A 27,628-nucleotide genomic window follows, 5' to 3' on the forward strand; every position below is an offset into this window, starting at 1 on the left:
CCTGTGTGGTAGTATTGGTTGTATAATTAAACCCACCTGTGTAATTATGTATTGGTTGTAATTGCCTGTGCACACGCTGAGGAAGGCCGCTGACCGAAACTTCTGTTGTGTGGCAATAAACTATCAAATTGGAGTGCTGTCCCAGTAGCTTTATTTATGATTATTCACTTTTAGGATCCAGCACTCAGCCTTTGCTTTCTAAGATCTAACTGAGTTGAGCGCGTCCAGTCCTATTTTTTATAATTATTATAAATGATATAATGGTGATAATTTGATGTGTCGTGTAGAGAGCGTCAGGCCAACGGCAAGAATCTGCGTCAGAAAGAGAAGAAGCTGAAGGATTTGACCATCCAGATGGAGGATGAGAGGAAGCAGGCGCAGCAGTACAAAGACCAGGTAGGCCTAACTCTGGAGTGAAACTACAAGTAACATAATGGCATAATGGCACTGTCATTCATGATGCCTTCACAGTTCCATATGTGTTTGTGTGTGCTTTGCAGGCGGAGAAGGGCAACGTGCGGGTGAAGCAGCTGAAGCACCAGCTGGAGGAGGCGGAGGAGGAGGCTCAGCGCGTGGCAGCAGCTCGCAGGAAGCTGCAGCGGGAGCTGGACGAGGCCACCGAGGCCAACGACACGCTCAGCAGAGACATGGCTTCGCTCCGGAGCAAACTCAGGTACCCCACACAACTCTGGGACGGAGGCTACATTTACGTTGCTACGTTTTAATTTAAAAAACAAATATCTTTTGCTACGTTTACACCTTGCATTCACACTGCTCTGGCGTTTCAGAGCCCCTATAGACCTCAACAGTCCCGCCCACAGCCGACTCCGGAAGTAAAAATCCCATTGATTTTCTCCATAAGGATTTAGAATATCAGTCATAATGTCTAAACCATCACGTGGTTGTGAAAAGAAGGTTTCTGCTCCTGTAGAAGCTAGAAGTCCATATGAAATTAACCTTGTTTTAAAAAAACATGTTTTATCCGCGATTTAATGGAGAAAAAGTACACTACCCACAGTCCTAAGTGTAACAGCAACGTCTCTGATTGGACCAACTCGCTGTTACCATAGAAACGTTTACCGTACCCGCGAAACCGCAAACGGCTAGAGCGATCTTCTACCATTGAAGTCTATGATAGTTTCTGTACACTGTCTTGTACCTTTGCCTTTTTTGCCGTTTTCAAAATGTTTTTTTGCGCCAAATTTAATGTGTTATGCTCACTATTCATCTCGTAGCTGGTTGGCTTGGTTCCAGACTTAAAACTCTATATATAAGCAATTTTCGAAACGTTAATGAAACAATTGAATGGGGAAAAACACTTCCAGAGACAGAGCCGAAAAAAAGTGGGCGGTGACTGTTGAGCTCTATAGAGCTCAACAGTCCTGCCCCTCCTCTGAGAGACCTTGGGTTCAGGAAGTAAATTTCCCATTCATTTCTCCCATTGACGTCTGGAAAAATCTGTATATAAAGAGTTTTAGACCATGCCTTAGGCTAACCAGATGGTACGTGACAATCCCAAAAAAGTAAAAGGTACAAGACTGTGTACATATCGTCATCTCAGAGCGAAGGAACTACTCATCCCATAAACCACCGCGCACCACTGAATAAAGGAAGCTAAGTTAGTTTAGCTAACAGCTAATTCGGCTAACCGCTAGCTGAGACAGCATGTAATAATTTAAAAGACCCTCAAAATAAAACCTGAAAATAACCGTTAACATATATAACAGCTGTTACGTCAGCTGTAGACGGCTTTACCCAGTGTTAAGTTTGAGTTAACGTTATTTTAGACTGAATCAAGCTGTCAGCTAGCGGTTAGCCGAATTAGCTGTTAGCTAAACTAACGTTAGCTTCCAGGCAGAGGCTAACGTCAGAAGCGTGGAACAGATCGTGATTCGTGCAGTGTCGTAAATCCTCGTGACGGATCGTGCAGGCAGCAGAGATCGGGTACGGTCACCCCCCTCCTCACCAGCATGAGTTCCACCAATCAGAGGCATCACTGTGGGATTGTGGGATTGTTCAGGATTGTGGGTAATGAAGTACTTATCCAAGACATCGCGAATAAAAGACATTTATCTCAAAACAAGGGTAGAGCCCCATGATTTGTGGTGTCTATATGAGCATATACAATCGCTGAGTCATGTCGGCATGCTGGTTTTAAGTCTATCATCGACGGTTATGATTTTATGGCTTATACTCCAATTTGTCCGAGAACCTCCTATGGCGCCATTGTAATGCTACAAAGCGATCACCCCCCGTTAGCATTCCATTGACTGCAATTCATTTTGGCGCCACTTTGACAGCGAATAACTTTACATCTGAAACGTTTAAAGACTCTATTTGTCCATTGTTTATTTCTAAAGAAACACGACAATGTATAAAAGGCTCCATTACCTTGTACCTCACGTTAATGCTCCGTAGCAGACGTTTTTGTAAAAATAGGCTAACGATTGTGTCATAACCACGCGACTTACTGTCTCATAGTAGAGGAATTACCGTATAGTACAGGAGAAGCGTGCAGGTAGTTTCGTCTCACATTAGCTGTTTAAGTGTAATTACTAATGTTAACTAGCATTTTAGTTAGCAATGATTAGCCTGTGCCTATGTTATCTCCTTACATATACCTACGCTCTCCGTCTCTGCAAGATTGGGAATGATTGAGATTTCTCTTGGCACAGCTACCAGAAGACTTACAACTTTCAGACACGTTGCTCACGGCACATTTACGTCGTCTCTCTCAGTTGGAGGCTGCGCAGTAACGCTCAGCGCTCACCGTAAAAGTGCTTCTAAAGGCCTTCACTGGTCTCCGTCAAGGGGGTAAGCCTCTCCTCGGACCGCGAACCTCCTATGGCGCCATTTTAATGCTACAAAGCGATCACCCCCCCGTTAGCGTCCCATTGACTGCCATTCATTTTGGCGCCACTTTGACAGCGAATAACTTTACATCTGAAGCGTTTAAAGACTCTATTTGTCCATTGTTTATTTCTAAAGAAACACGACAATGTATAAAAGGCTCCATTACCTTGTACCTCACGTTATGGCTCCGTAGCAGACGTTTTTATAAAAATAGGCTAACGATTGTGTCATAACCACGCGACTTACTGTCGCATAGTAGAGGAATTACCGTATAGTACAGGAGAAGCGCGCAGGCAGTTTCGTCTCACATTAGCTGTTTAAGTGCAATTACTAATGTTAACTAGCATTTTAGTGATCAATAATTAGCCTGTGCCTATGTTATCTCCTTACATATACCTACGCTCTCCGTCTCTGCTAGATTGGGAATGATTGAGATTTCTCTTGGCACAGCTACCAGAAGACTTCCAACTTTCAGACACGTTGCTCACGTCACATTTACGTCGTCTCTCTCAGTTGGAGGCTGCGCAGTAACGCTCAGCGCTCACCGGAAAAGTGCTTCTAACGGCCTTCACTGGTCTCCGTCCAGAGCAACGGGATCTGTTGGTCCATTCTTATATACAGTCTATGGTCTCCGTCCAGAGCAACGGGATCTGTTGGTCCATTCTTATATACAGTCTATGGGAATCTCTGCCTGACGTTACCATGGCAACTACTGGGCGGAGTATATATGCTGCCTCCTGTTTACTCCGCACACGCATGCCCAGTATACAAGAATGTTGATGAGATATGCGATTTGGGTGTGTTAGTTTAAACGGAGATTAGTTCTTCTACTGGAGCTAAAACACGGAGATCGCTTTTGGCTCTAAACACAATTTAAATGTAGCCTGAGTGATGGGGAGACTGGGAAACATCTTCATAATGCTACTACTATAATACGGTTGAAACAAAAAGATTAGTGAATAATTAGAAAAAAATGTTTTAGGTAGAGACCAATATCGATATTTGTGAGTATTTATTTTTCGACATGAATTTTGTTTTTTTTATAAAGATCACTTAATTGTAGGCTTAAATTTAGTGTTTAAGACGTGCTGAGCAAAACATTTTGCAGTCGGAAGCTAAAGTTGACAGTGCTCTCTAGTTAAGCTCGATAAACAATTATTGATTTTTAAAATAGTTGTTCAGTTGAGTGGAGTTTTTTTTTTAAGCAGTTTCTCAAATGTGAAGATTTGCTGAGCGCAGACCTCTGACAAGACATGCCCTATCTCACAATGTTAATGCAGTGTGAATGTTCCTAGTCCAGAACTAATTTTTCGGATTATTCCGACACCACATGAATGCGGCACAAACGCCACATGTCGCAATGTTAGCGAAAGAGACAAATAATTTGTATATCTGCCCCGTGATACGGATCCTCTCCAAAACGTAATGGGTGTCTCCTTGGTCCATGCTACACCCTGACACCAAGATTCATGAAAATCTGTCAAACCGAACCGAAAACATAACCTCCGTGGTGGAGGATAACATAATAAAATAGAATATCTTTGGGTCATCTGAAGATATGGGCATTTTTTTTTATTTTACAAACTTAACAAATAATCAATTAATAAAAAAACATATATAGGAAATAGAATTAAAACAAATGTATGGAAGCTGGAGCGAGCCACCAAGAAAAAGACGATAAACACATCAAATTAACACTTACAGTTAGCTGCCGTTTTGTTTTTCCATGTACTGCTTATCAATTTAATATTGCAATTTAAAAAGTCAGTCCGTTTGTTAGAACAGTATCTTTGCTTAACATGTTAGACTGTTAGATTAGAAACATCCAGGTCCACCTGAAACATAATAGTTTTGCATAGATAAAATAAAAAGGTAATCCTAATTATTTAAAAGTAGGCCTTAAACTTCTGTAGTGTCTGGAAAAAAAGAACTGTGAAGGCATGAGATCATTTGTGATTTCACATTTCTTCTTCCTCCTTTCATGTCCTGTTTCACACCTGTCCTCAGACACTACTGACCTGTAAACTGTCCGCAAAGCATGCTGGGAATATTCTCCTCTTTCTCTACGGGCTCTTTAACTTCCGTTTCCTCATCGCTCTCCTAATGCCTCCAGTTTACACCTGCTGCAAGATTTCAGGGGCTTCAGCTTTCTTTCTTTTTTGGTTTAACCTCGCTTTGCAACAAGCCACCTTCCTCTATCCTTCCTCTCCTTCTGACCCCCCCGTTCCTCCTCTTCATCTTCCTCCTGATGTGTCGGCTGTTCCCAGGCGCGCCGGCGGTGGCGGTGGGGGAGAGGTGGTGTTCAGCAGCCCCGGTCCTCGGAGCAGTGGCGGCGGCAGCATGCGGAGCCTGGGGCTGGGAGGGAGCATCAGCCGCAGGAGCACCGTCAAAGAGAACTCGGTGGAGCTGCCGGAGGAAGAGCCTCCATCCCAGTCTCCGTCTCCCTCTCCAGACCGCCGCGGAGACGCCTACACCTACTCCCCCGACGAGTAGGGGGGGGGGGGGGGGGGTCACCCAAGTTGTGGGGGGCAGAAACTGTCCCAGCAATATTTTCACATTTTTATTTTAAATTATTTGAAAGTTTCCTTTTAACAATAACGTGAAGGAGTCTCATAGATATTTTAACAACGCGATGGATTTATGTTGACATTCTCAACGACATTACACAAACAAGTTGGGGTAAAAAAAAAAGACTTAAAAAATTTTAGACTTATAAAGTCTGTGAAATGAATTGGCAACTATATTGAGAATTAATCATTTGGGCCAAAACAAAAGAAGCATTTTCAAGACGTCACTTTGAGCTATGGGAAATTATTACACTACTTTGTCACATTTTATAGACAAAATATTTGATGAATTAACCGAGGAAGGTCTACAGATACTGTAGTATAAAAAATTAAAACGAATAGATGTGAATGAAAATCCCTATTCAAATAATCTACAATCATTTTTTTTTAAGTCTTTATTTGTAACGCTCCAAAATACAATGTTTATTCTTTACTCTATGAAATGTTCCAGCTGTTTCTGAGAAATTACATTTTCCATGTGAAATTGCTGCAAAGACTACCCTACCCATAAGCCTCAGCGGCTGGTGCTATGCAGAAGACTACAGCCATAGTGTTACCATAATGCAGGACACTTTATAGCTGCAGTCAGAAACCAAAGGTTGCAGTAAAGATGCTTAATTTATCCAAACTCTAAAAGTAAGATGATTCTAATTTTGACATTTATCTAAAATGAAAGCTCAATGCACTCTGGGATTTGAAGTTGCCTTATCTCCTGAAGCTGTTGTGGACACTTAATAAGTGTCTCGTTTCAGTTCCGTGTGTTGAAATGCTCCAAACAGTCACAGGACATTATCACGGTATTTTATTTATTTTAATTATCAGTGGCTAGTTTTAGTGTCTATAGTATTTAATTGTTGGCAGGAAGTATTGGCAGCTTACATCCAGTTAAACCTGTCGCTCCATAATTTCCTATCTTGTCTTTCTGGCTTTATTAAGTCATGTACTACTCGCTTTTGTTTTTATCTCCCCTTCTCAAAAATGTATCAGTTAATTAGAAAAAAAAACACCACACAGTTCAGGAAGCCCACTTAAAAAAAAAAAAACCTAACAAGTAACCCTAAAATTACATTTTAAGAACACATGCAGGTCCCCATTTAATTTTTCATTTTGAATCTTTCACAACTAAGTTTTCTCTACAGCCTAAGAGCTGTTCTTACCTTATTAACATGAAGTAATCCTACTAGCATCAGCTAGATGCAAAATTGTTTAACTTTATTTTGGGGAAATAAATCTCAATATTTAAGAAAAGTGCAATGAGCACAGAGAAAGAGGTATGAATGAAAATAGATTTGAAATCCTCAAATAAAGTTTACCAAATGAAACGGACACAAAATGATCTCCAAAATAAAAGGCAGCATCCAGAATCTGATTCCCAGTTTAATTTGACAAGAGTTTGAGGGTTTGTGATGTGAAGTCAAGGAAAAGAAGCAACCATTATTTTAAATGTCTGTGGCTTAATATAACATATGTGAATTTAATATATTTAGATGTATTTATATAACAGGTAGTTTAAAGAATATATATATATATATATATATATATACACACACACACACACACACAGCTGTTGAGAATGTATTTTCAGAATACTCAAAGATGCTTCTAACCATCTGTTGCTCAATAATAATAAAGATTAACGGGATTCTCAAGTTGCAACTTTTTTCTATCCAGGTTTTTTGTAAAGCACAAGCAAAATATTTATTGTATGAAAATTTTAAAATATCCACAAAAAAAAAAGAAGAAACAATATATTATGATTCATACTTTTGTTTAAAATTTGGATTTAAAAATTAAGCAAGAATGGAGTCACTACTTTGGAAAATGGTTAAAACATCTTTTTTTAATCATGCAGCACACTAAAGATTTTCTCATCCAAATAGAAGTACGGAAGCCCTGAGAGGCAAGTGAGAAAAAGAAATTCTGGTGATCCATTTTTTAACTCTGATCAAAATAGTTTTCTCTCCTGTGATTTAAGATCAGGTGAAAAAGGAGGTTTTGCCAGGATAATCTAAGTTCCCTAAAAATAAGGAATAAAAAAGCTTTTAGCAGGTGATTTTTTTTTTTGCCTTGCTGTAATACCCACAAGAGGCTGAAGTGCACCACTACCCCCATGTTTGAGATAGGACTGAAATCCGTTTTCTTCTTGATCCTGACAAAAAAATCAGGATGTTTTCAGATGATTAAAAAAAAGTAACTTTGAAAAATGATCCTGGCAAAACCTTTCTTGTCACTTCCCTCTCAGGGCTTCCATATAGAAGAGCCTTTAATGATTGAATAAATTCCTTCAGAACAGCAGGACGTTTTGTTAAATGACCTGTGTGTTTCATAAAACCTGCCGGGTTTATTTTTCGGGAAATGAGATGCTTCGCTCAGAAAATGTTTTTAGAATATTTGAGAGAATCCGTTTATTTGGAAACAATGTAAAACTAAATTTGTAACCCAACTGTTGTATATTCATTCTTGAGATTAGGCGGGTGTGATTTAAACCCCACAGATACACATTCATATATAACTATTAAAAGTGAGTTGTACAATGGCTGCTGTGATGCAGAACTTTCTGAAGTGCTATTAAACTGCTACTTAATCTCACAGATGTGTCGTCTCACTTCTGCTGCTTTCTAGAAGAAATAAAACCAAGACTTTTTTTTTTTACATTTCAAGTTTTATTGCTTTTTCAGAAACATAAGCAGCACCGAAGGTGAACAAAGAGCGCATCAGGTCTTTGTATGTGAGCGTACTCTTAAGTCATAAGGCAAAAAAAACAAACACACAAAACCTCAAATTATTTTCCACTTTGACCTTAACAGAAAGGTCCAGTCTGCCCTGAGCAGCTAATTCAAGTCAATCCTTCCAGACTCAAGCAACTGAACCACAGCCTACAACCTATGTTAATGACGCTACAGTAGAGGTACAGTGTATATATATATAAAAAACACTACACGTCAAACCTATTACAAACTTTCTTTTTAACATAAAACACAAGTAGCCTTCACTGAAGTATTCCTGTCTCCTCGCTAACAGGAGACGTTTCCTATTTCACTCCTGGAGAGACAGAAGTAAAGCTCTGCAGAGGGGTTCAGTCTCCTCTACTCGCCAATGTTCATTTCATCGCAGAATATCAAAGTATTGGACACAACAAACAACATACTGATGATTCTCTATTCTTGGAGCCTTAGTAAGAGTGGTGCTAGAAGTGTAAACTTTGTCCTGAGAGTGGTGCTAAAGGAAAGGTTAAAGTACATTTGAATGGCATCTGCCTGTAAGATTTTGATATTTTCTAGTGGCGTTTGGCCTGATCAAGGTGCCAGTGGGAAGCTCAGGTGGGGTAAGTGAGCATCCTCTGGGGATCATGAATATCGACAGTTCATCCAACAAGGATACAAAGTGTTTAAAAGGTTAAAGGAGAATTCCGGTCAATTTCAACACGTAGCTGACTGCAGTAGATGTGAAAGACTTAGGGGCCGTCTACAAACTACAACACCGAAAAGAGATACAACAAAAATATTTATTAATTTAATGATTAAATAAGGTAGTGTCTCCTAACTTACCTCAATTATAACTTGTCTCCCGTTAGTTGTACTACAGCACTTACCGGAATTCTCCTTTAAGTGACAAACGGGACAACTAGGGATGTCCAGGGGTCAAATAAACCCCAACAAATGTCAATCATTTATTTACTGTACTCTTGTTTTTGTCTTATTCAGCCCGTTAAATTACTAATTCAAGGTTATCAATTTAATAATTCTGAAGTACGGTCTCAAGTATTTGGATCACAAAGTTTACTAGACTAAAGATGTTATTTCCATGCGCCAGATACACATTTAATCAATATGCTGCTATGTATAACATTATTTACCATGTAGTTTATTTCTGGATGAATTAAGTTCCATCTTATCTCATTTTTTAGGTTGTAGCTTTGAGTGTGCACAGGGCAGCTGTGTCATTTAGGTATCAGATACTCTAACACTAATCTCAGCCATACGGGGGGGGGAGGGGGGGCAAACTAAATTTCCTTATTCAGAGTAAAAATTCAGAAAGCTGAATAAGCTGCACAACCAGAATTAGTCAAAGTTAAATAAGGCTAAAAAGCTACATGTAACGGCAGAGATAGTGACAGTGATAAATATTTTCATTACTATGACTCCAACATTTGTTTCATTACTTATACACAACATATTAATTAAGGCAGCTTTAAGATGCAGAACCACTGAAGGCCACAATATGTTGGCAAGATTTTGATTCAAAAATGTATTTTTTATTTTCCCCACAAAAAAATGATGCTTTTAATAAGTTATTTGACTTTTCCTACAGACTGTCATAAAAAAAAAAGCACAGTTCATTAAAAGCTTAAGGCTTGCAGAGGGGTGCTTTTGATACCTTGAGGAACAGGAGTCCTAGTGAGTGTTCACACAGCTATCAAGTTAATGTTTTTCTGCAGTCTGTATTCTGTAATCTAAAAATACAGTATATTTCAAATATGTGTGTTTGAATCAACCATTTCCATTCCATTAGTGGCACTTTCTTGTAGTTGTGCCAATACTTTATATATAACAAATACAGCTTTGGAGGCATACTGTATAAAAGCAGATCAGCAAATGTGGTTTTATGAGGACAAAAGGAAAGGACTGACTGTGTTGCAGTTTAAAAGTTATTAGTTAGTTTAAAGACATTCTCAAAAACTGCCTCCCTGTCTTCTGATGTAGAGAAAAGTGCCCGTCCAGTGTTCCAGGTGAGTTCAAACTAAACAAAGCAAATTTTCACTTTGGTTTAATTGTGCAGGTTTGACCACCGCAGTGTTTTAGCAGATGAAGGTGACAGTACAGATGTTTACCCCCATGCCAAATCTGTGTTTCCAGCGGGGATTAGCAAAGTCTGTATTTTACTGGAATTTACTGACATTATCCCCCAGATATTATGCCAAGGCTCTGTCAAAACTTACATTAATAATGCATCTGTTAGTCTTTTCTTTATTGACTCCATATGCAATCGTGCTGCCTCTAAAATTCGCTTTGTGTTCAGGCTTTACACACCAAAAAAAGAAGCAAAACAAAGGTGGTGACATGCAGCACAAGTCCAGTTAGTTAGTTCGAGCTAAGTGCGAGTGCCGAAAAGAAGTCCTGCTAATGAACAAAGAGAAGTTCTGACTGTGTGGACATGAGCTGGTAACAGACATCCAAACATGTCCATAGCAAACATACCCGTCTGTTTGCATCACTGCAGCTCCCAGTGGTCGGCGTTCGGTGCGATGTGCAACACACAGTACCGTTAAACAGCGGCCGGATGGACGGGAAGGCAGCAGCAGCTCACAGGAGGATGAAGGACGGAGGTGGTGGAGGAGGTTTTCACTTTCACAGCAGCAGCTTGGGTCCTGCGCCGAACTCTAACCTCTTCACCAGCCTTTAGAAACACAACAGACAAAACACTTACAACCTTCAAACCAACGAAAAACATTGACCAAACATTGATGTGACAATATTTGGGTGGTGGAGAGTAATTAAATACATTTAGTCAAGTACTGTATGTACAATTATGAGGTACTTGTACTTTATTTGTGTATTACTATTTTATGCTACTTTATACTTCTACTCCAGTACATTTTAGAGGGAAATATTGTTCATTTATGCAACAGTTACTTTTCAGATTAAGAGTTCACGCAGACTTTTTAAAATGATACATTGTCGAGGAATAACTACCCAATAGTATATGAACTAATTAGCAAGCTACAACATTAAATGAATACATCAGGAATAATAATCTGAAAATATGATAACATACTGTAATATAACACTGCCATGGGCCATTCTGCTGCCTTTTGAGTACTTTTACTTTTGATAAGCTAAGTACATTTTGGTGCTAATAATTTTGATCTTTACTTAGAGTAGACTTTTGAATCCCAGCGGTGCTTTCAAAACACACTGACTGGCACATAAAAAAGAGAAACCAAGCAGTTAAAATAAAAAAAAATAAAAAATTGAAAGCTTCTTACAGTTAAATTAGTGATTTTTGATCAAAGCTGGACTATGTTTTGCAATGTTTTGTATTTTCGTGACATGAGCTCTACAGCTGTTGTTGCCCTTGCATCTCACCCCTTGTTGTAGAGGCCGTTGGTAGGATGGGTCTCTGTGGAGTTGTTGTGGCCCGACGTCGGCCCCTGTCCCCCCGCGCGGCCTCTGCGGCTCGCTGTCTGCCCGTTGACGTATTCCCGACACGACGCCAACTTGGACTCCAGGTTCTACAGGCAGCGCAGGAATCACGTCTGTAAGTTCTTCCATAAACATTTCACTTCATACACTATCATCACTGTGAGATCCTAATGTTTAGAATCAAGGTGTTACGGTGAGTAGGGAGAGAAATCTAATCTGCACCCAGATAGGAATGAAAGAAAAACTTAAACAAGACTAGGCGTCAGTCTAGCAGCTCTGTGAGACCCTAATGCTCATTATAAAAGAAAAACTAAACAGTTAAATGGATACAAGTTCAGGTTGAGATCTTTAACAGTTGTGGTGACGTAAATGTAATAATACGCCAGAGGTAATTGTCACAATAAAAAGGTCTTTAACAACCTTTATTATGTTGTTAAAGTGTTAAGAGATGCACGTGGCAGAAAGTCTTTAAGCTGTCAGTATAAAAACTTTGTGCTTGTGTTTGTGCATTATGTTGGTTCTAAAAACCAATAAACTTACCAGCTACAGAGAACAAATAGGGTGCATTTGAACATTAAAACCAGAAGCACCCTGCGGCGTTCACATGATGAGCAGTCAGCAGCTGCTGAAAAGTACTGGGTCAAACATCACACGTGTGGTTCTTACCCCGACTTTTCTCAGCAGCTCTCCGACGATGTTCAGGGCCGAGATTCTCGCCGACGTGGTGAGAGGAGTCCCCGAGAGGCTTTCACCTGCAAAAACAAACCATCTGATGAATGCAGAGAAATCCAACCTTCTCGGTGATGTAGCACAGGGAAACATCACGTAATCGCTCCAACGACAACACACGAACGGACCTCTGCTGACGGAGGGCAGCGGGGTGGTGAAGGACTCTGCTGAGGCTGCAGGTCTGGGTGGAGGGGTGGCAGGGGGGACGGGCTGGTTAGAGGACGAAGACGTGGTTCTGTCCTCGGTTCGTTTGTCTGGTGGGGTGAGGGGCGGGGTGGGCAGACCAGCCGAGGCCAAGGAAAGGTCTTTGATTGCACTGCTGAGGGTGGGCTTCCTGTCCTGTACCTGCTGTTTCTGCTGCACCGCGAGCTCCTGTCTCAGGTCTGAGACACACACACACACACACACACACACACACACACACACACACACGTTACAGAAGTGAAACAGACTTTAAAACTGTATTCACTGTATCCCTTGGCACCTTGTTTTATCTTCTTGTTCTTCTATACATACATATGCTACAATATTTGTATTTATTATGACTGTTTTCCCTAAAAGAAGATAAAAAATAACATGAAAGCTCCAAAAACAAAAGATTTGTGTTTAGATAAACGTCCTCACTTTTTTTAATCATGACACAAAGCCATTTCAAACCTGAGCCTCCGCGACAGCACTAGTTAGACCTACCTCTGGCCTCGTCCTTCAGCCTCTGGACGGACTCCAAGAGATTCTCCTTCTCGTCCAGCTCGCTCTCCAGGAAGGCGTTCCTCTCTATAACATGGTTCATCCTCTGCTCAAAGTCCTCCAGCGACATGATGGTCGCCCTGAAACACACACAGAGTGCAGCGCAGTGTCAGGTAACCCGATGAAGGCAGCCAAAGGCATTGATTGGTAGAATACTTTTCTGCAGGCTTGCTAGCTAGTTTACTTGTACTGTCAAACTTGCACTGTGAAAAGGCAGCTGGAGGACAAGCAGATAGCAGACCTGCCCTTTAAAACAAACAGTTATAAAAAAAATAAAACTACTTTCAAGGTGAAGGGAAAACACACACAGGCTTTTTAACTTTTGTTACCTGTTTCAATTATCTTTTCTTTTACCTCTTTTTAGGTTTGCAAACATGGCTAAAATTGGTTTAATCAGATTGTGAAAACCACACGGAATTTCTTTAGTACAGTTGTACTATCATAGTGCGAGTGTGCTCCGACCTCTTGGTCCGCTCCAGGTCGTCGTTGGCCTGCTCCAGCTCTCTGATGTATTTGTGAAGCTGGTCTCTAACGGCGGTGGTCTCAGCCAGGTCTCCCTCCAGGCTGGAGATCTGCCGGTAGGCCTCCGAGTGCTGCGTCTCATACTTCTCCTGGCAGGAGGCCCACCACAGAGTCAGGAAGGGACCGGAAAATAACAGAACAATACTGATTATGAAGGCTTTAAACCATAACACATAAAGCAGACATGGATTACTACTTCAGTGGCTCAATACCAAAAGCAGACCATGTGTGCAACCGCTGTCACCTTGCTGCTGCCTTTCTGGACATTTCCATACATTTTGTTTGTCTAAAAATGGTATATACTGTATATACGTATACATCAGAACCGAGCTCCCAGGAGGCAATGTGAGGCTCAGAGCTGGATGAAGAGAGAAGGTAACACACAACGTGAAACTGTGGCAAGCTTCAGCATGCTTTTGCTAAATTCCATAAGGTCCCTGCATACTGGTCATACCTAAGATAAAGCCCTGCACTGTTCTGAAAGTGGGTGGAAACCTTTTCAACTTCTTCTTCTCGTCTTATTTACTGCGTAGGCTCTACATGTATCTAACCTGACTACAAAAACAAATAAATATGTCAATTTATTCAACTTTCAAACATATTTTGCTGCAGAATCCCTGAGGTGCTGTTTGTCACTTTCTCTTCACAGGTCTTCAAACCGCTATGGAAACCCAGACAACAGACTAAAGAAACTTTGGAGTTCCTAGAAAAGTAGTCCTGGGACAAAAATGACCAGAAACCTTTTGGTGGAATTGCAAAATGCCTGTGCACATCCCTCTGGGGATCTCAACAGCAGGATAAACTAATAAATTTTTAAAAAGGGAGCTAAGTGGGCTAATGAACTGGGACATGACTGGGATAGGTTTTAAGGGAAGAACTGCCATCCCCTCCAGACACAGGCCAAGCAAGAGTCATCAGCTGCCTTTTTTCTGCTCTGAATCAATCCTCTGTGAATGTCTGTGTGTGTGTGTGTGTGTGTGTGTGTGTGTGTGTGTGTGTGTGTGTGTGTGTGTGTGTGTGTGTGTGTTCAGACAGTGAAGCCTATTGAGCACAGGCAAATGCAGCCATGAAACTTGACTTACTATCAGCTGATGGTATGGAAAGTAAGCATAGCATTTAAATAACTTGGACATCTCTGAAACAGCAGCTTTAGGCTTCAGCGTTGGCTATAAAACCATGATGAGACAATTGCTTGTGTTATAGGTGCTTCTCAAAGACTTTAGGAATAATAAGAAATATTACAAGACATATTACAAGACTAGTACATCTTCGCCCACCTTCAGTGGCACTGTCTTTATTTTCTTACGGGATATTGAACATGTTTGTCAGTATCTGATAGCTGATAATGTCCTCTGTACCTTGTAGTTTTCCAGCTCCATGCGGAGGTGGTTGTTGGCAGAAAGAAGCTCACGGTTTCGTGCCTCACACTGTTTGAGCTCCAGCTCCAGCTCCACCTCATAGTCCCGACTCATCTGCTGAAACTCCTGCAGTTCCTCCTGAGCTTCCTCTGCACTGCACACACACGTATACGCAGAATGTAAGCCATGTCTATCATTCAAGTCATTACTCAAATTGGCTTATTAGTTTGGATTTTCTGGTTTTATACAGTAAAAACACTGCAATCACACACGTTTGGAGCAAAACAATCAGTCCAAGACATTGTCAAAGACAAATGTTTGCTAGACAGTTCTAAAGCAGATCTGTTTGGACAAACAACAGCTCTGGGCATTATGGATTAAACACAAAAATCTAAAAAAAAAAAATCACAAAAATGTGTTTAATAGGAAAACACTTTGAGGTTCACAATTACTTGTCTTACAGGATTATCTACTGACTCACCAAACTGAAGAGAAGAGAAAAGCTATCGATTGTTTTTCTAGAATGTATTACGGAGCCCCACGTGCACACAAGTTATTATCTTGTTCGCACAAGATGTTCGAGCAAAATAATAACTTATGTAACTTATTAGCAAGATAAAAACAAATCATCCTTAAGGACTTCTGTGGCATAAAAACATTATGAAACACTATAGCATGCTTTCCAAAATGGTCATCAATAAGGGCAGCTAAAAGGTGCAAAAATACACTGAAGGTAAACTAACTAAGAAATGTATTCTCATATCATGATTTAGAGCACTTTGTCTTTTAAGTTGATGAACTGAGGGAGGCAGAAGTGATGGTCTGTGAGGTCTGTTAAAAACAACATAAATAGCATATAGCAAATAGCACATAAAAACACACCTCTGTTGGTGCCTGGCAGCCTGTTCCTTCCAATACTCCAGCTCTTCCTCCAGGGACCCAAACTCTGGAGGCTCAGGATCCCCCATCTCCAGTCCAGGTGGAGAGCTGAGTCTCCTGTCACACACCAACGCTGGTCTGTGACTGTGGATGAATTAAAACAAGGCAATTAAACAAATTCCGCTCAGTCCCCTTTAGAAATCGGGCAATTTATCGTTAACGTTACAACGGTTAATGGATTAACGGGTTATCAGGATTTTCACGTTGAGTGAACCATCAAGTAGCAATATGTTTCAGATAAAATCTCAATTTCTTTCAATTTCTATTAATCAATTTGGTCGTAACCGCCATCCATTGTGTTAACGTTAGTGCTAAATTAGCTAGATCTGTTAGATAACGGAAATATCCAGCCAACAGGTTTCAAACTTTCAACCTATATTAAATACTGTTTTTCTAATACTGCATGTATGCCGAATTGAACAATAGAGTCTATCATACACACAGACATGTTTAATTTTAGTGAAATTCAATCACATGTTACTAAAACTACTCCTGAAATAAATTAGATACAAAATGTATACGGACTCTGGTCCAAGCAAGCTGAACTAAAAAAGAAACGGGAACCTAGAGCACACGTCACCTAAAAGATAACGGGTAATAATGTATACCCTCATATCATTGTAACACCTGCTTTTATGAACATCGCAGAGGATTAGCAAAAACTATTAACAAACAAGCTCACATAATACAGCATAAGAAAGTTGGAAGAATGTTCTTAGCTTGTAATAATAAATACGTTAGCTAGTTCAGCTAACGGAATTTAGCGTTAACCATTTAAATCCCAGCTGAGACAAACATAACACAGCTAGCGTTAAGTTACAACTTACGCTCAAAAGTTAGCTTCGTTCGACGCAATGTTAACCAATGTATTCCTTTTCTAAATCCTCTTCATGTGCTGGTATAACTACCGACACACTTTTTTCGGTTAAATTCAAATGCAAAACCGTTAAAGAAAACTATTAAATTACATTCTCGGAGTTGGAAACCACAAAGTTGCTACTGTCTTGGGAAGACGTCGAACAATACAAATTGCCATTCATATTGTCCACGCCGATTCACCAACCACAAGTTAGATGACAGTCTCGTAGCATGTTGCTATTTGTCAATAATCTGTCAATCAAATGTTAATAGGCGGGATCAGGATCATTGTCCAATCAGAGGAGTGATGTCAGTGTCCGAGGGGTGTCTGCATAATCTTCACAGTCTAGACGTTGTGACAGATTACTAGAGGCCGGTGCTGCCTTTAAGTGCTGTCGGAAACATTATATACATATATATATATATATATATATATATATATATATAACTTAATACAATACTACATTTGGGGTGGTGTTTGTTAATTAATGTCTTATTTCTGAAAATGAACTGAGTAAGCAACTTCCACTTGCTTTTATCAGCTATAATCACATAGATTGCAGGTATAATCAGATATGAATTAATGAGGTTGTTATACAGCTCTTATATTGTACTATTATAAAGATAACAAAAGATTTATCCCCAGAGGGGAAATTCGGTTGTTGCAGCAGCACAAGGACACACATATATACAGATACATGGAGAAGTAAAATAATAAATAGTAGCCTAAAAGGTGTACAAAACTAAAATATAAGCAGAAATATAAACTATACAAGAGCAATTAAAGACAGAATTTCCAGGCAAAAGTGATATTGGTGTTATATGAAAAACAGCAGCAGAGTCAGCAAGTCCAGTATATGTCAGCGGCATATAATATGATGAATAATACATAATATGAATAAGTCATGACCCTTAGTGTTTGTCTGTATAATATAGAAATAAAACAGTATTATATAAACAAATCTTTAACAGCATCACAAAACATAAATAGCTAAAATATTTTTGGTTTTGTCAGATTCAGAGTGAAGCAGGGTCCAATTTCAGCGGTGGGATTACCCTTTTCTTTACAGGCGCTTTTAAATAATGATAATGAATTTGAATCTACACACCATAGCTACACATGTCATGTCTTTACTTTTCCTCACAATCATTTGTGTCCTTTTTTCAACATTTGATCTTATGTAGTAAGGAATGCACTGAATGCAGCATAATATTTCTGATATATATGGAAGTCCATTTCTGCCTGAAAAATGGATGAAAAGTAATCATTGAATAAATAAAAACAATGGTAAATCAATAATGCTTAGTCAAAACTGTGAGATAAAAACTAACTTAATACTACTTAATACGAAGTGAGGTAGTAAGTCATAATATTGAAATAAATGTCAATGAAATGGGCTTTGTAGACATTCATCTCCTTTATTGTAAATAATGAAAACTCGTATTATTTCATCCGGAGTTGTGTTCTGTGACTGCTGGGGAAATCTAATTCTCTAAATGACAATGTAGGCTACAATTTGTTAGTATTGCATCACAGAGATACCAGTAAAGTGAGCTGACTGTGCCACTGCTGCTATTTATAATAGAAAAAAGAATATAAACATAAATACTTTCCTGTTTTTGTTTCTCATCATTGTGCTGGTCTTCTGTTTACTTTCTTTTATGATAGTGATGCCCTTTCTTGTAGGAAATTATTCACAAACATGCACACAATTAAGTTAATTGAATTGCCATTGTCTCTACATCTAGTGATGTAAAAAAAGAGATAATTATATATTTACAGTTGCAATAAAATAACTTCCTACAGGTGGAAAGATGCACTTGAACACAACAGAACAAAAGCTCCAACAAAACATCAGTTTTATTCAGATCAAATAATTAACAGATGACAACAGACATAATAGACATAACAATAATTTATGACACATACCATTAAAACATCTCTACTCGTTTCATTTTGCTTTAATTGTTATTTTGTATTATTATTAAGTGTGTATTTTAACTCATCTGCTTCCCATCATGATTTATAGTGTGGTGGTTATGTTTCTGAGGATTAGTGAAGGAGAGCTTGTTAAACTGAGCTCGGCACCTGTCAGCATCCTTGAATCTGATTGGGGAATTCCACTTCCTGTTGGTGGGGTCAGAGGTGACACTGAGTCAACTGTGTCCATTTCAGAGGGATTAACCAGGACTATCAGATCCTGGTTAATCCACATGCACCATCACTAGAGCATTAAGCTGTTATACCACACACACACACACACACACACACACACACAAACTCCAACCCACGCTGTCCTTGCTTCATATCTGGGCTGCATGTATTCAGAAAGTCTTGACAGAGCTTGATTTAGGCTGTGGTTAGCCTAGCATAGCATTAAAAACCAGATACAGGGAGAATAAGACAGCCTGGCTCTGTCCAAAGTTAAAAATACATCTCCTCTAAATCTCACTAATTAACATCATGTATCTTGTTTGAACATTTTTATTGTGGTCATCCCCTAAATTATCATCAACATTTTCATTGTCAAAATGTAAAATTTTTCCAATACTTTAGTTCATGACCAAATACTGCAGCACTAATGACATCCCCATCAGCCTCAGCTGTCCTCTGTGTTTACTGCTAATTCGCAAATGTTAGCATGCCAATGGCTAATAGCATTTAGCTCAAGTGCAGCCTATGATAAAGTCTCACAGCGCTGCTAGCATGGCTGTAGACTCTTAACCTGCTGTACTTTCAATTTCCTGAGTTCACCTGTTTCTTAATTCGCTCCAGGAGCTGCTTCACAGTGCTACAGGCACATTACTCTGACACAATGTCCCAATCAAATCTTGTTATGACATCATCCCATCTACTCAACAGAAGAGATCTATAAAGAAAGAATCTGACTCTTGGTTTATTCAGATCCCATGTCAAATTGAAATGTGTCCTATTTCTAAAAAAAAAATAAAAATATATATATATATATATATCAATTAGTAATGCAACTAAGTAGTTGAGGTTCTCACAGTTTGCTCTAAACCAGTCATTCCACACAAAGTTCTGAACAATATTGAACATTCTTCGAGGTTTTATTTTTGTTTGGTACAGAGCGTCTATGTTGTTTTTCACTTAAAGCTTATTTACAGAACTGTTGTGTCCAAACCTTTAAAAGTTTGTATAAACTTGACATGTCAATTTTATCCAACTCTGTATAATATAGTTTTTAAAAGAGTTTTTCACTTCTGGTATAATAATAAATGTACTATTTATTCAGCAATGAAATCTTCAATTCTCTTTACTGTCTTTTGAATAAATAATGATAAAAGTTACAAATATTTCCGCTTTGCTAAAAGATCATTAAAATATAAACGAAAGTGAGTAAAGTGTCTGGGTTGGGTAAGTGACGTGTTACATGATAAGGTATCTGGGCTGATGGCAACCTATGTGATGTTTCAAGTAAGAGGACAGGATTGGCTTCACAGGTCAAACTAGGAGTAAACACAACATAAAAATATACAGTATATACACATTGCATTGTATTGAGTATTAGTAATGACTATCACCAGTCAGCCAAACACTGCAAGCGTATCACAGAGTGAGAAGGCACAACTATTGTGAAGCAGACATATCGGGCCTTTATTAAATGTGATCTCAGGAGCTTTACTGCTCTGTGGGCTCGCATCAAACCAACAACCAGCCGCGGTCCATGGAAGAAGTGCATGGGTCCAATCTCATTTCAACTGAAACATTTGTGCTTTGGAGGCAAGATCATCATTCGCATCATCACTGCAACTGTAAACAATATGTGCCAGGCTGCCAGACCTTACATCTTGTGATCATTCCATCTGGTACTTTGGTCTGGAGCAAAATGTCTCCAAACTTGCTGTGAAAATTCATGATCCCCTTGGGAAGGAATCTTAATCATTTCAATTGTCACCCTGCCCTTCATGATAAATTTGCAAATCTATGTTGTTATAAAATGCATTGAGCACCTTCCTGAACCCATTTGATGTAATGTCCCTGTGATCTAATTAGGGGCGTTTACACGTTTAGTTAAACCAATCAGGTTCAGGTTCTAATTCTACTCACGGGTTCTCTACCCCTCTAAACATAATGACGTCACGATGGGGTCTAATCGCAAAAAGACTTTGTCATTTTTATCTGTGCACTGTGGAAGACTTAGGTGCACATATTTAGTGGGGGGTTTAGGGGTCCTCCCTCAAGAAAATGTTACGTTTTATGCAATTTCACATCATTTAGACCATTATTATTACCTATCTGTGTCTAAAACGTTGGAAAAGATATAGCAGATAATAAATAAATAAATAAATAACAAAACTGGGGGACCAACTACAATCATTAGATCTGAGAAAGGTCATTTTGTTAGTTTTGATGCTCACATTGATTTGACATTTCTTCGGCTTGGGTGCTGCACCTAAGCCTTATAATGGAAGGGAAACCCTGTTGGTAATATTCCATCAGCCTTCAAAGTCCATATCAGTCAACTGTTGTGTGCGTATGTGACAGACACATGGTTTTCTTTTTCTAACCATTATCCTGCTCCTCAGCTCCTCAGCTAAGCAAAAGTGGACACCGATCTGTCCTGCAACCAAAGCTCAAAGGCCTGAAAGACAGAAGCCACCTCCTCCTCCTCCTCCTCCTCCTCCCTTTAGTTTTCCCTCTGGGCCTTTTCCTTTTTTCGGGTCAGCCGGGCCTCGCGTATCTCCTCCAGGGTCTTACGGGGGTCCATGACAAAGGCTAGAGCCACGCCGGCAGTGCCATCACCGCTCTGCCGGGAGAAGCACAGGAAGGTGGCCCAGAGGAAGGCGCAGCAGCCCATGAAGGCCGTTCGCATGTGCAGCGGCATCAGGATAAAGTTCAGAAACTGGGAAGAGGGCAGAAAACAGCATGATATATTACACATACAAATAAAACTGTACTCTTTCTTTTGGATTCTTACTTTTTTTTTCTTACTTATTTTTACCTGCATGAATGGCCAGTACATGAGTCCAGTCTGAAAGTTAAAATAGCATATGATGAGTTTTTTGAAGACACAGAAAACTTCCCAGACCCTGTCCATGCAAATCGATGTTCTTATTGCCTTAAAATGATTATTATAGGAAATCACGTTTAAGTTCATACATGCAGTGAAGATACTAATAGTTTAGATTGGATGCTTTGAGCTTGGGATCATTTTCATTGATTACCTGCCATACGATTTGGGCTTAGAGTGTATTTTCAATTCGATGGTATTTTTAGGATGATTGTTTGCTTGGATTGAGTAATAAAATCAATTTCCTGTCTGCATCAGTGCACTAGAGAACTGTTTGTCTTCATAATTCATTTGGGCTCATATTCAGCCTTCAAGAGAAAAGAAGTGATGGGCTTCCTTTATTTAGAAATGAAAACACAACATCAAGAAAATTACTTTTGATTATATAAAATGAATGGAACAAGATGTATTGTAAATCACTGATCTGCAGTGGTGGAAGAATATACATAAAGAATATATACTTAAGTAAAAGTAGTAATACCATAGGTTAACATTACTTCATTACAAGTAAAGTCCTGCTTTCAAATTTCTTGAGTAGAAGTATAAAATTTAAATCAGCAAAATGTAGTTTTATTTTTATTTTTTATTTTTTTAGTATTACTATGCAGCATGATGTGACCTTAAACTGTTAATTATTATATTGGAAAGATGCATTGATGTTGAAGCAGCATGTAGCTGGATGAGGCCAAGGTAATACTCCAAAAATGCATCATATTTTATAAATGTATCATAGTTTGAGTAATCTTAATCTAGTAAGTAACTTGTCAAAATAACTTTGTTTATTTCCACCACCGTGGAAAAATTACATATATAATATTATATAATATTCTTGAAACAAGATGTATCTTAATCAGTGATCTGGAACATTTTACACATCTACGGAAGAGAAGATTTTAGGACATTTTCAATAAGTTGTTTATACATTGGTATCTACCAGGATCCCTGAAGCGTTATACCGCAATTCCAGCAGCATGACACTGTGTTTTACATTTGGCAGGATTTCAGCAGGCAGTAGTCGCGAATGAATTACCCGGTTTGCACCCGGGCGTAGTGCCCACTGCGCAAAAGCAGCAATGGCACAATCTAGGTTAATCTGCTTGTGAGCTCGCAGCAGTCACTGTGTGGAGGGGAAGGTGACTTTCCTTCGCTTGATGCTGCCGAGGCCTTCCTTACCTTCCAGGTGTTAAAGAACTTCTCTCTCCAGTCTTCAAATATGTCCTCCTTACCCTCCAAGAAGCTCACCCCTGCAAAGCAGAGGAGACATTTACGCACGAGTTTGGGGTGATGTGCGCCATTACGCACAATCTAAAAACGTGCGTAATGACTCCTCACCTTGACCCAAATGATGTTTGACAGAGACAGGTCGCCTTATAACCTTACTATAGTGTGTGTTAACGTGTTTTAAATGAATGTAGGGTGTGATATGTAATCATTAATCCGCCTGAGTTCCGAGGTTTTGCTGCATGTTGTTACACGAGAGCAAAGATTCAGAGCATTTTATCAACTTTGACCTGATAAGACATATTTGGGTCTGTGTTCCTGCTCTGGTGGTTTGGCTACATGGAAAAAAAGAATTAGTGATTTATATATTTGGATGCTTTTGACATCAGATGATTTTCATCTGAAAAACAGAGACCAAGAGTGTGTCTGCACTTTGCCTTGCATTAACCGAACTCTAAACTGTCTTTGCATTAGATGTGGATTTTCAACCAGGCCAGCTTACCTGTATAGAAGACACTGGTGGCCAAAGGCGACGCGAAGCTTTGGTCCAGCAGGAGTTTGCGGAAAACCATCCCGGCGGACTTTCCAGGGAAACGCCTCTCCAGGGCTCGCAGCCAGAAGTAATTGAAGTTTCCATGGAAACTGATTGCCACAATGGCCACGTCGCGAGTGTGTTTCCAGTCCATGCGCTCCTTCTGAGCTATGAGCTGATGGACCAGGTCACCGCCGGCGAATAAGCACCCGTACAAAGTGACATTGGCCATCCAGGGGAATCGTTTGACGGCTTCTTTCAGTACAACTCTCCTCATTTTGGCACCGGTGGGCAAAGCTGAGGGCCCAAAGTGATGCTGGACTGTCCTGTGGCTTCAATTCAGCAATCAAGACGCAAATATAGCGGTTAAAATAATGTGTCTAGGCCCTGATGTCAACCGGCTGGCAGGCACGACGAAATCCATCTGAGCGCGGTAATCAGGGAGGGATTATACGTTTCCACCGGCAGCAGGAATACCACAAATTATCGGATCTCAGATGACTAATGAGAAAGGCAGACTCCCCCCAAAAGTTTCTCAAACGCTCCTATCGGCTCCTGCGTAAAAGCTGCTATGAATCCACTTTGGTCACTTGGAGAGGGCTCCTCTAAAGTATCGCGTCCTGGAGTTATGCATGCGTAAAATGCATCCGATCCTTATCTATATAAGAAACGAGAAGCTAGTGGAAAATACTCCAGTGGAACATAAATATACATCTAGATCATTCTATCTGCTCTCACTCGGCGTATCGCTCCAGTGAATCAGGTGCCTCTTCAACAAATCCTGCGGGTCAAGCGATAATCTGAGGGATTGTCCCGGGCTGCTCAGGCGTAGATCCCCGTCTAATAACTGCGTCACTGACATCGACAACAGCAGTAGGCTGTAGTTTGCTGTGCAGAGCTATGCCCCGAGCCAGTCCACGCACTGTCAGATCTGCGATGCCCAAACCCGCAATGAGCTCTCTCTCTCTCTCTCTCTCTCTCTCTCTCTCTCTCTCTCTCTCTCTCTCTCTCTCTCTCTCTCTCTCTTGTAGTTTCAAAAATTAAGGATATTTAAGGAAGCTTGTATTGTGTAGTTTTGTGGCGCCACTGTGGTGTTTTCTATTTCTACTGATATAATCCTGTATCATAATAAAGTGTAAGTGTCCGAAGCCCCCATCAGGAGGTCACATATTCCCACCTGAGGCAGGGCGGACAGTACAAGCGCTCCTGCCTGGCCGGGCCACGCCATCCTCAGGTGCAATCAGGTCACCTTAATGAGAGGCTGTATTTATACTTTATCGCTTTGTTCTTTCTGTTTGGCCCCAGCCATGTTGGGTGCGTTCTCTTTCCTTTGAAAAATAAATAAAACTGCTCTGCATATGTGATACTCACAAAAAGGGTTTTGTGATACAAAGGTATATTTGGTTTTTTTAAGAGTTTATTGTTTTGCTTTGAAGATGGATTTTCATATTTTTGGGTACCTTAATTTATAGTTTGATCATTTAAAAGTAAGGAGAAAAATAAGCTAATCCATATTGCGCCAGTAGGTGGCAGTAGTAGCTTTTCACAGCATCTGGTACACTTTGGGAGTGCCTTACGTGAGTTCATAATCCAGTTGAATGGAGAAAAAACAACACGTCGTTGTGTCTCACTTCTTTATGTGTACTTTTTCCTGCTGTTACAGGATTATTACAATAACCTGCTAACGGGTGCCAAGCCGGTACCCGTTACAGCTCATGGGGGCTCGTCCGGGATCTCTTCCACCACCAGGCCGGAAGCTGATCCAGTGATACCAACACCGTGGACTAAAAAGTGACCTGACCAGACGGTTTCTGGACTGTGTAACCAAGTGCGAGGTATAGAGAAGCAGCCATGGCAGACAGTGAGAGGAGAAAGTTGGTGTGGACCATCAAGAAAGACCTACTCACTCTCTCTGTGGATGAACTGTTCCAGATAGCCAAGGCGGTGGGTCAAGTACCAGGAAGGGACCAATCCCAGCTTGAGTCAGGGGATGAGGAAACTTACTTTGAGTATATCAGCAACTTTATGAACAGTGAACACTTACTAGAATCTGAGGATACAGGTATGGCCCACTTGCTACAGTTGAAAGGCATAGTTGATGTAACCATCCACGGCCATGTGTCCGATCTGCAAATGCACCCGACTGGGGATATTGTCGAGGTCCCATTGTCAAACTCTGAAGTTAGGGTTGAAGAAGATAAAGCCAATTCCAATGTCAACTCAGTCGTGACAATTAATAGTGAGGTTAATGACGTTGATAATGCTAATGTCAATCCCCTTTCTTCAACAACATCCATGAACACACATGATATAGAACTACAGAAAATGCTTTCGAGTTATGAGGAGCTCAACAAGAAAATTATGCAGTACATGCCCACATCCACTCTGCAGCTGACAATCCACTCATCTGAAATAGCGCAGATCAGGTCACAGAATAGGGACTGTACCAAGCAGCTAAGTGAACACTCCACACCCACCCCACATGATAAAATGGTCTCCTTAAGAGAGCTTTCTTACCTTCATCGTAGAGAGTTCAAGATTCAGGGGGGTCAGGTTGGAGATCAGGGGTCAGACATCAGCTACAATAGTGTTTGCCGCCAAATTGAAGAAGGATTAAAGGAGCAGTTCAGTGATTCGGAAATTGTGAGGGCTGGAAGATGGGCACAGGGCAGTGGGCTGCCTGAAGAAGCCAACGCGCCAGGGAAACTGGAGCCGGTCCCTGCCAGGGGACAGACAGTGACCGGGCCCCAGCTGTCCCAACCCGACACATGTCATGCTGCTAAGTCTGACAAACTATGTGTGGCGAGAGTTAACACTCAGACACAAGACATTGTAACAAAGGACAACAGACAGAGACAACCAAATGAGGAATCCCAAGCACCCTTTCATGTTTTACCCAACAGCAAAAGTGAACGCCTAGCCAAGCTCATTGGGAGAAAAGCTCTCACCCATTGTAATATGAATGGTTTAGCTGTTGCGGCTTTGCTAGATACGGAACTGGAAAAATAAATACCTGCCAGACACCCCTGTGAATCCACTCAGTGAAATTATTGATGAAGAAGATTTGAAAGTTTATGCAGTAAATGGTGAAATCATCCTATTTGATGGCTGGGTTGCTCTTACTATCAACCTGAAAGGTAATGAAAACCCTGGTTTGTCGATCACTGTGCCTTTTCTTGTTAGTAGTCTTGCTCTTGAGAGACCACTGTTGGGTTTTAATGTGCTGGAGGAGATCATACAGGAGCAACCTGAAAAACTTGTTCCAACGCTCATCAGCCTGCTCTGTGATGCCATGTCGATACCACAAGAAAAGGCAGAGCTCCTTGTACAGTTCATCCAGACCAATGAACCTGTTATGAAGTGTGGATTTTTACGTACAGGCAGACAAGACACTGTCATTCCAGCAGGTCAGGTGACCTGGGTCAAGTGCCAAGTCCCACCCAACATGGATTCGTCTGATTCAGTTTTTCTGTTTGAACCTGATGACAACAATGTACAGCTATTTGAACTGGATGTTGGCGAAGGTCTGCTGGAAGTGCAAAATCCAAGAAAACCATATTTAGCTGTACCCATTGGAAACAACACAAAGCACCCAATCACCATCCCAAGAAAGACAGCCATTGGCAGAATCCATAATGTTGAAAAAGTGATTTCACCAGACTCTCTTGACTCACCTGACCTGCCCAAGCCAACAGTGACAGTCAACAGTGCTGTCTCAACCTGTGCCAGCTCCAGACCATCTCCATGGCAACCTAGTGTTGATGTCAGTCACCTGGATAAGGAAAAACAGGCAGTGGTTAACAAGATGCCCTGTGAAGAAGCTGGAGCTTTTGCACGTGACAGCAATGATATAGGATGCATACCAAGCCTGCAAATGTCGATCACTCTGCGGGATGAAATACCTGTTCAAAGAACATATTCTTCAGTCCCAAAGCCATTGTTTAAAGAGGTGAAAGAGTACATACAAGAACTGTTGATGAGAGGCTGGATAGTCAAGTCCAAGTCCCCGTATTCTGTCCCGGTGGTGTGTGTCAGAAAGAAAGATGGCAGCCTGCGGCTATGCATCGATTATCGCCTTCTGAATAAAAAGACTGTCACTGACCGACACCCGCTGCCCAGGATA

At 40.4% G+C, this 27,628-nt stretch overlaps 3 protein-coding genes across 5 annotated transcripts in view; 1 reads left to right on the forward strand and 2 right to left on the reverse strand.

Annotated features, from left to right (window-relative positions):
* The window catches only part of LOC116063736 (myosin-11-like), a 41,052-nt gene extending 34,638 nt beyond the window's left edge, over positions 1–6,414 (forward strand). For both annotated transcript variants that reach the window (XM_035996579.1, XM_035996580.1), the window contains exons 41-43: positions 288–396; positions 501–673; positions 5,121–6,414. In XM_035996579.1, coding sequence (XP_035852472.1) covers positions 288–396; positions 501–673; positions 5,121–5,346 — 508 coding nt within the window. In that variant the 3' untranslated portion in view covers positions 5,347–6,414. The remainder of the gene's footprint in view (positions 1–287; positions 397–500; positions 674–5,120) is intronic.
* A 2,639-nt stretch (positions 6,415–9,053) lies between these two features.
* LOC116063775 (nuclear distribution protein nudE homolog 1-B-like) lies at positions 9,054–16,954 on the reverse strand. Of its 2 annotated transcripts, none has more exons than XM_035996581.1 (9): positions 16,687–16,954; positions 15,802–15,945; positions 14,920–15,073; positions 13,502–13,650; positions 12,983–13,119; positions 12,421–12,675; positions 12,230–12,315; positions 11,507–11,652; positions 9,054–10,817 (listed from the first exon to the last, which is right to left on the reverse strand). In XM_035996581.1, exons 2-9 carry the CDS (start codon positions 15,885–15,887, stop codon positions 10,769–10,771), a joined length of 1,062 nt encoding a protein of 353 aa, XP_035852474.1. In that variant the 5' UTR covers positions 15,888–15,945; positions 16,687–16,954; the 3' UTR covers positions 9,054–10,768. The 2 variants fall into 2 exon arrangements, with proteins under 2 accessions (XP_035852474.1, XP_031174601.1); XM_031318741.2 differs by having other exon boundaries at positions 15,802–15,942; positions 16,686–16,916.
* Positions 16,955–20,213: 3,259 nt separating this feature from the next.
* Positions 20,214–24,464, reverse strand: LOC116063788 (mpv17-like protein). Its single transcript, XM_031318757.2, has 4 exons — positions 23,476–24,464; positions 22,926–22,996; positions 21,684–21,713; positions 20,214–21,584 (listed from the first exon to the last, which is right to left on the reverse strand). The coding sequence occupies exons 1-4, from the start codon at positions 23,780–23,782 to the stop codon at positions 21,369–21,371; spliced, it is 624 nt and encodes a 207-aa protein (XP_031174617.1). The 5' UTR covers positions 23,783–24,464; the 3' UTR covers positions 20,214–21,368.
* Between the last annotated feature and the right edge of the window lie 3,164 nt (positions 24,465–27,628).

Source organism: Sander lucioperca, chromosome 21 (assembly GCF_008315115.2).
Source record: "Sander lucioperca isolate FBNREF2018 chromosome 21, SLUC_FBN_1.2, whole genome shotgun sequence".
Classification (NCBI taxonomy): Eukaryota; Metazoa; Chordata; class Actinopteri; order Perciformes; family Percidae; genus Sander; species Sander lucioperca.

Bases quoted from the DNA above. Each gene is read 5' to 3' on its own strand.
- LOC116063775 (XM_035996581.1), bottom strand. From the start codon at position 15,887: ATGGGGGATCCTGAGCCTCCAGAGTTTGGGTCCCTGGAGGAAGAGCTG. The intron at 13,120-13,501 runs GTCGGAGCACAC...TGTGTGTTTCAG, and splicing joins GACCTGGAGCGGACCAAGAG to GGCGACCATCATGTCGCTGG. The intron at 10,818-11,506 runs GTGAGATGCAAG...GTGTTTCTAAAG, and splicing joins AACGGCCTCTACAACAAGGG to GCTGGTGAAGAGGTTAGAGT.
- LOC116063788 (XM_031318757.2), bottom strand. From the start codon at position 23,782: ATGAGGAGAGTTGTACTGAAAGAAGCCGTCAAACGATTCCCCTGGATG. The intron at 22,997-23,475 runs GTAAGCTGGCCT...TCTGCTTTGCAG, and splicing joins CACCAGTGTCTTCTATACAG to GGGTGAGCTTCTTGGAGGGT. The intron at 21,585-21,683 runs GTAAAAATAAGT...CCCTCTTCCCAG, and splicing joins TGTACTGGCCATTCATGCAG to TTTCTGAACTTTATCCTGAT.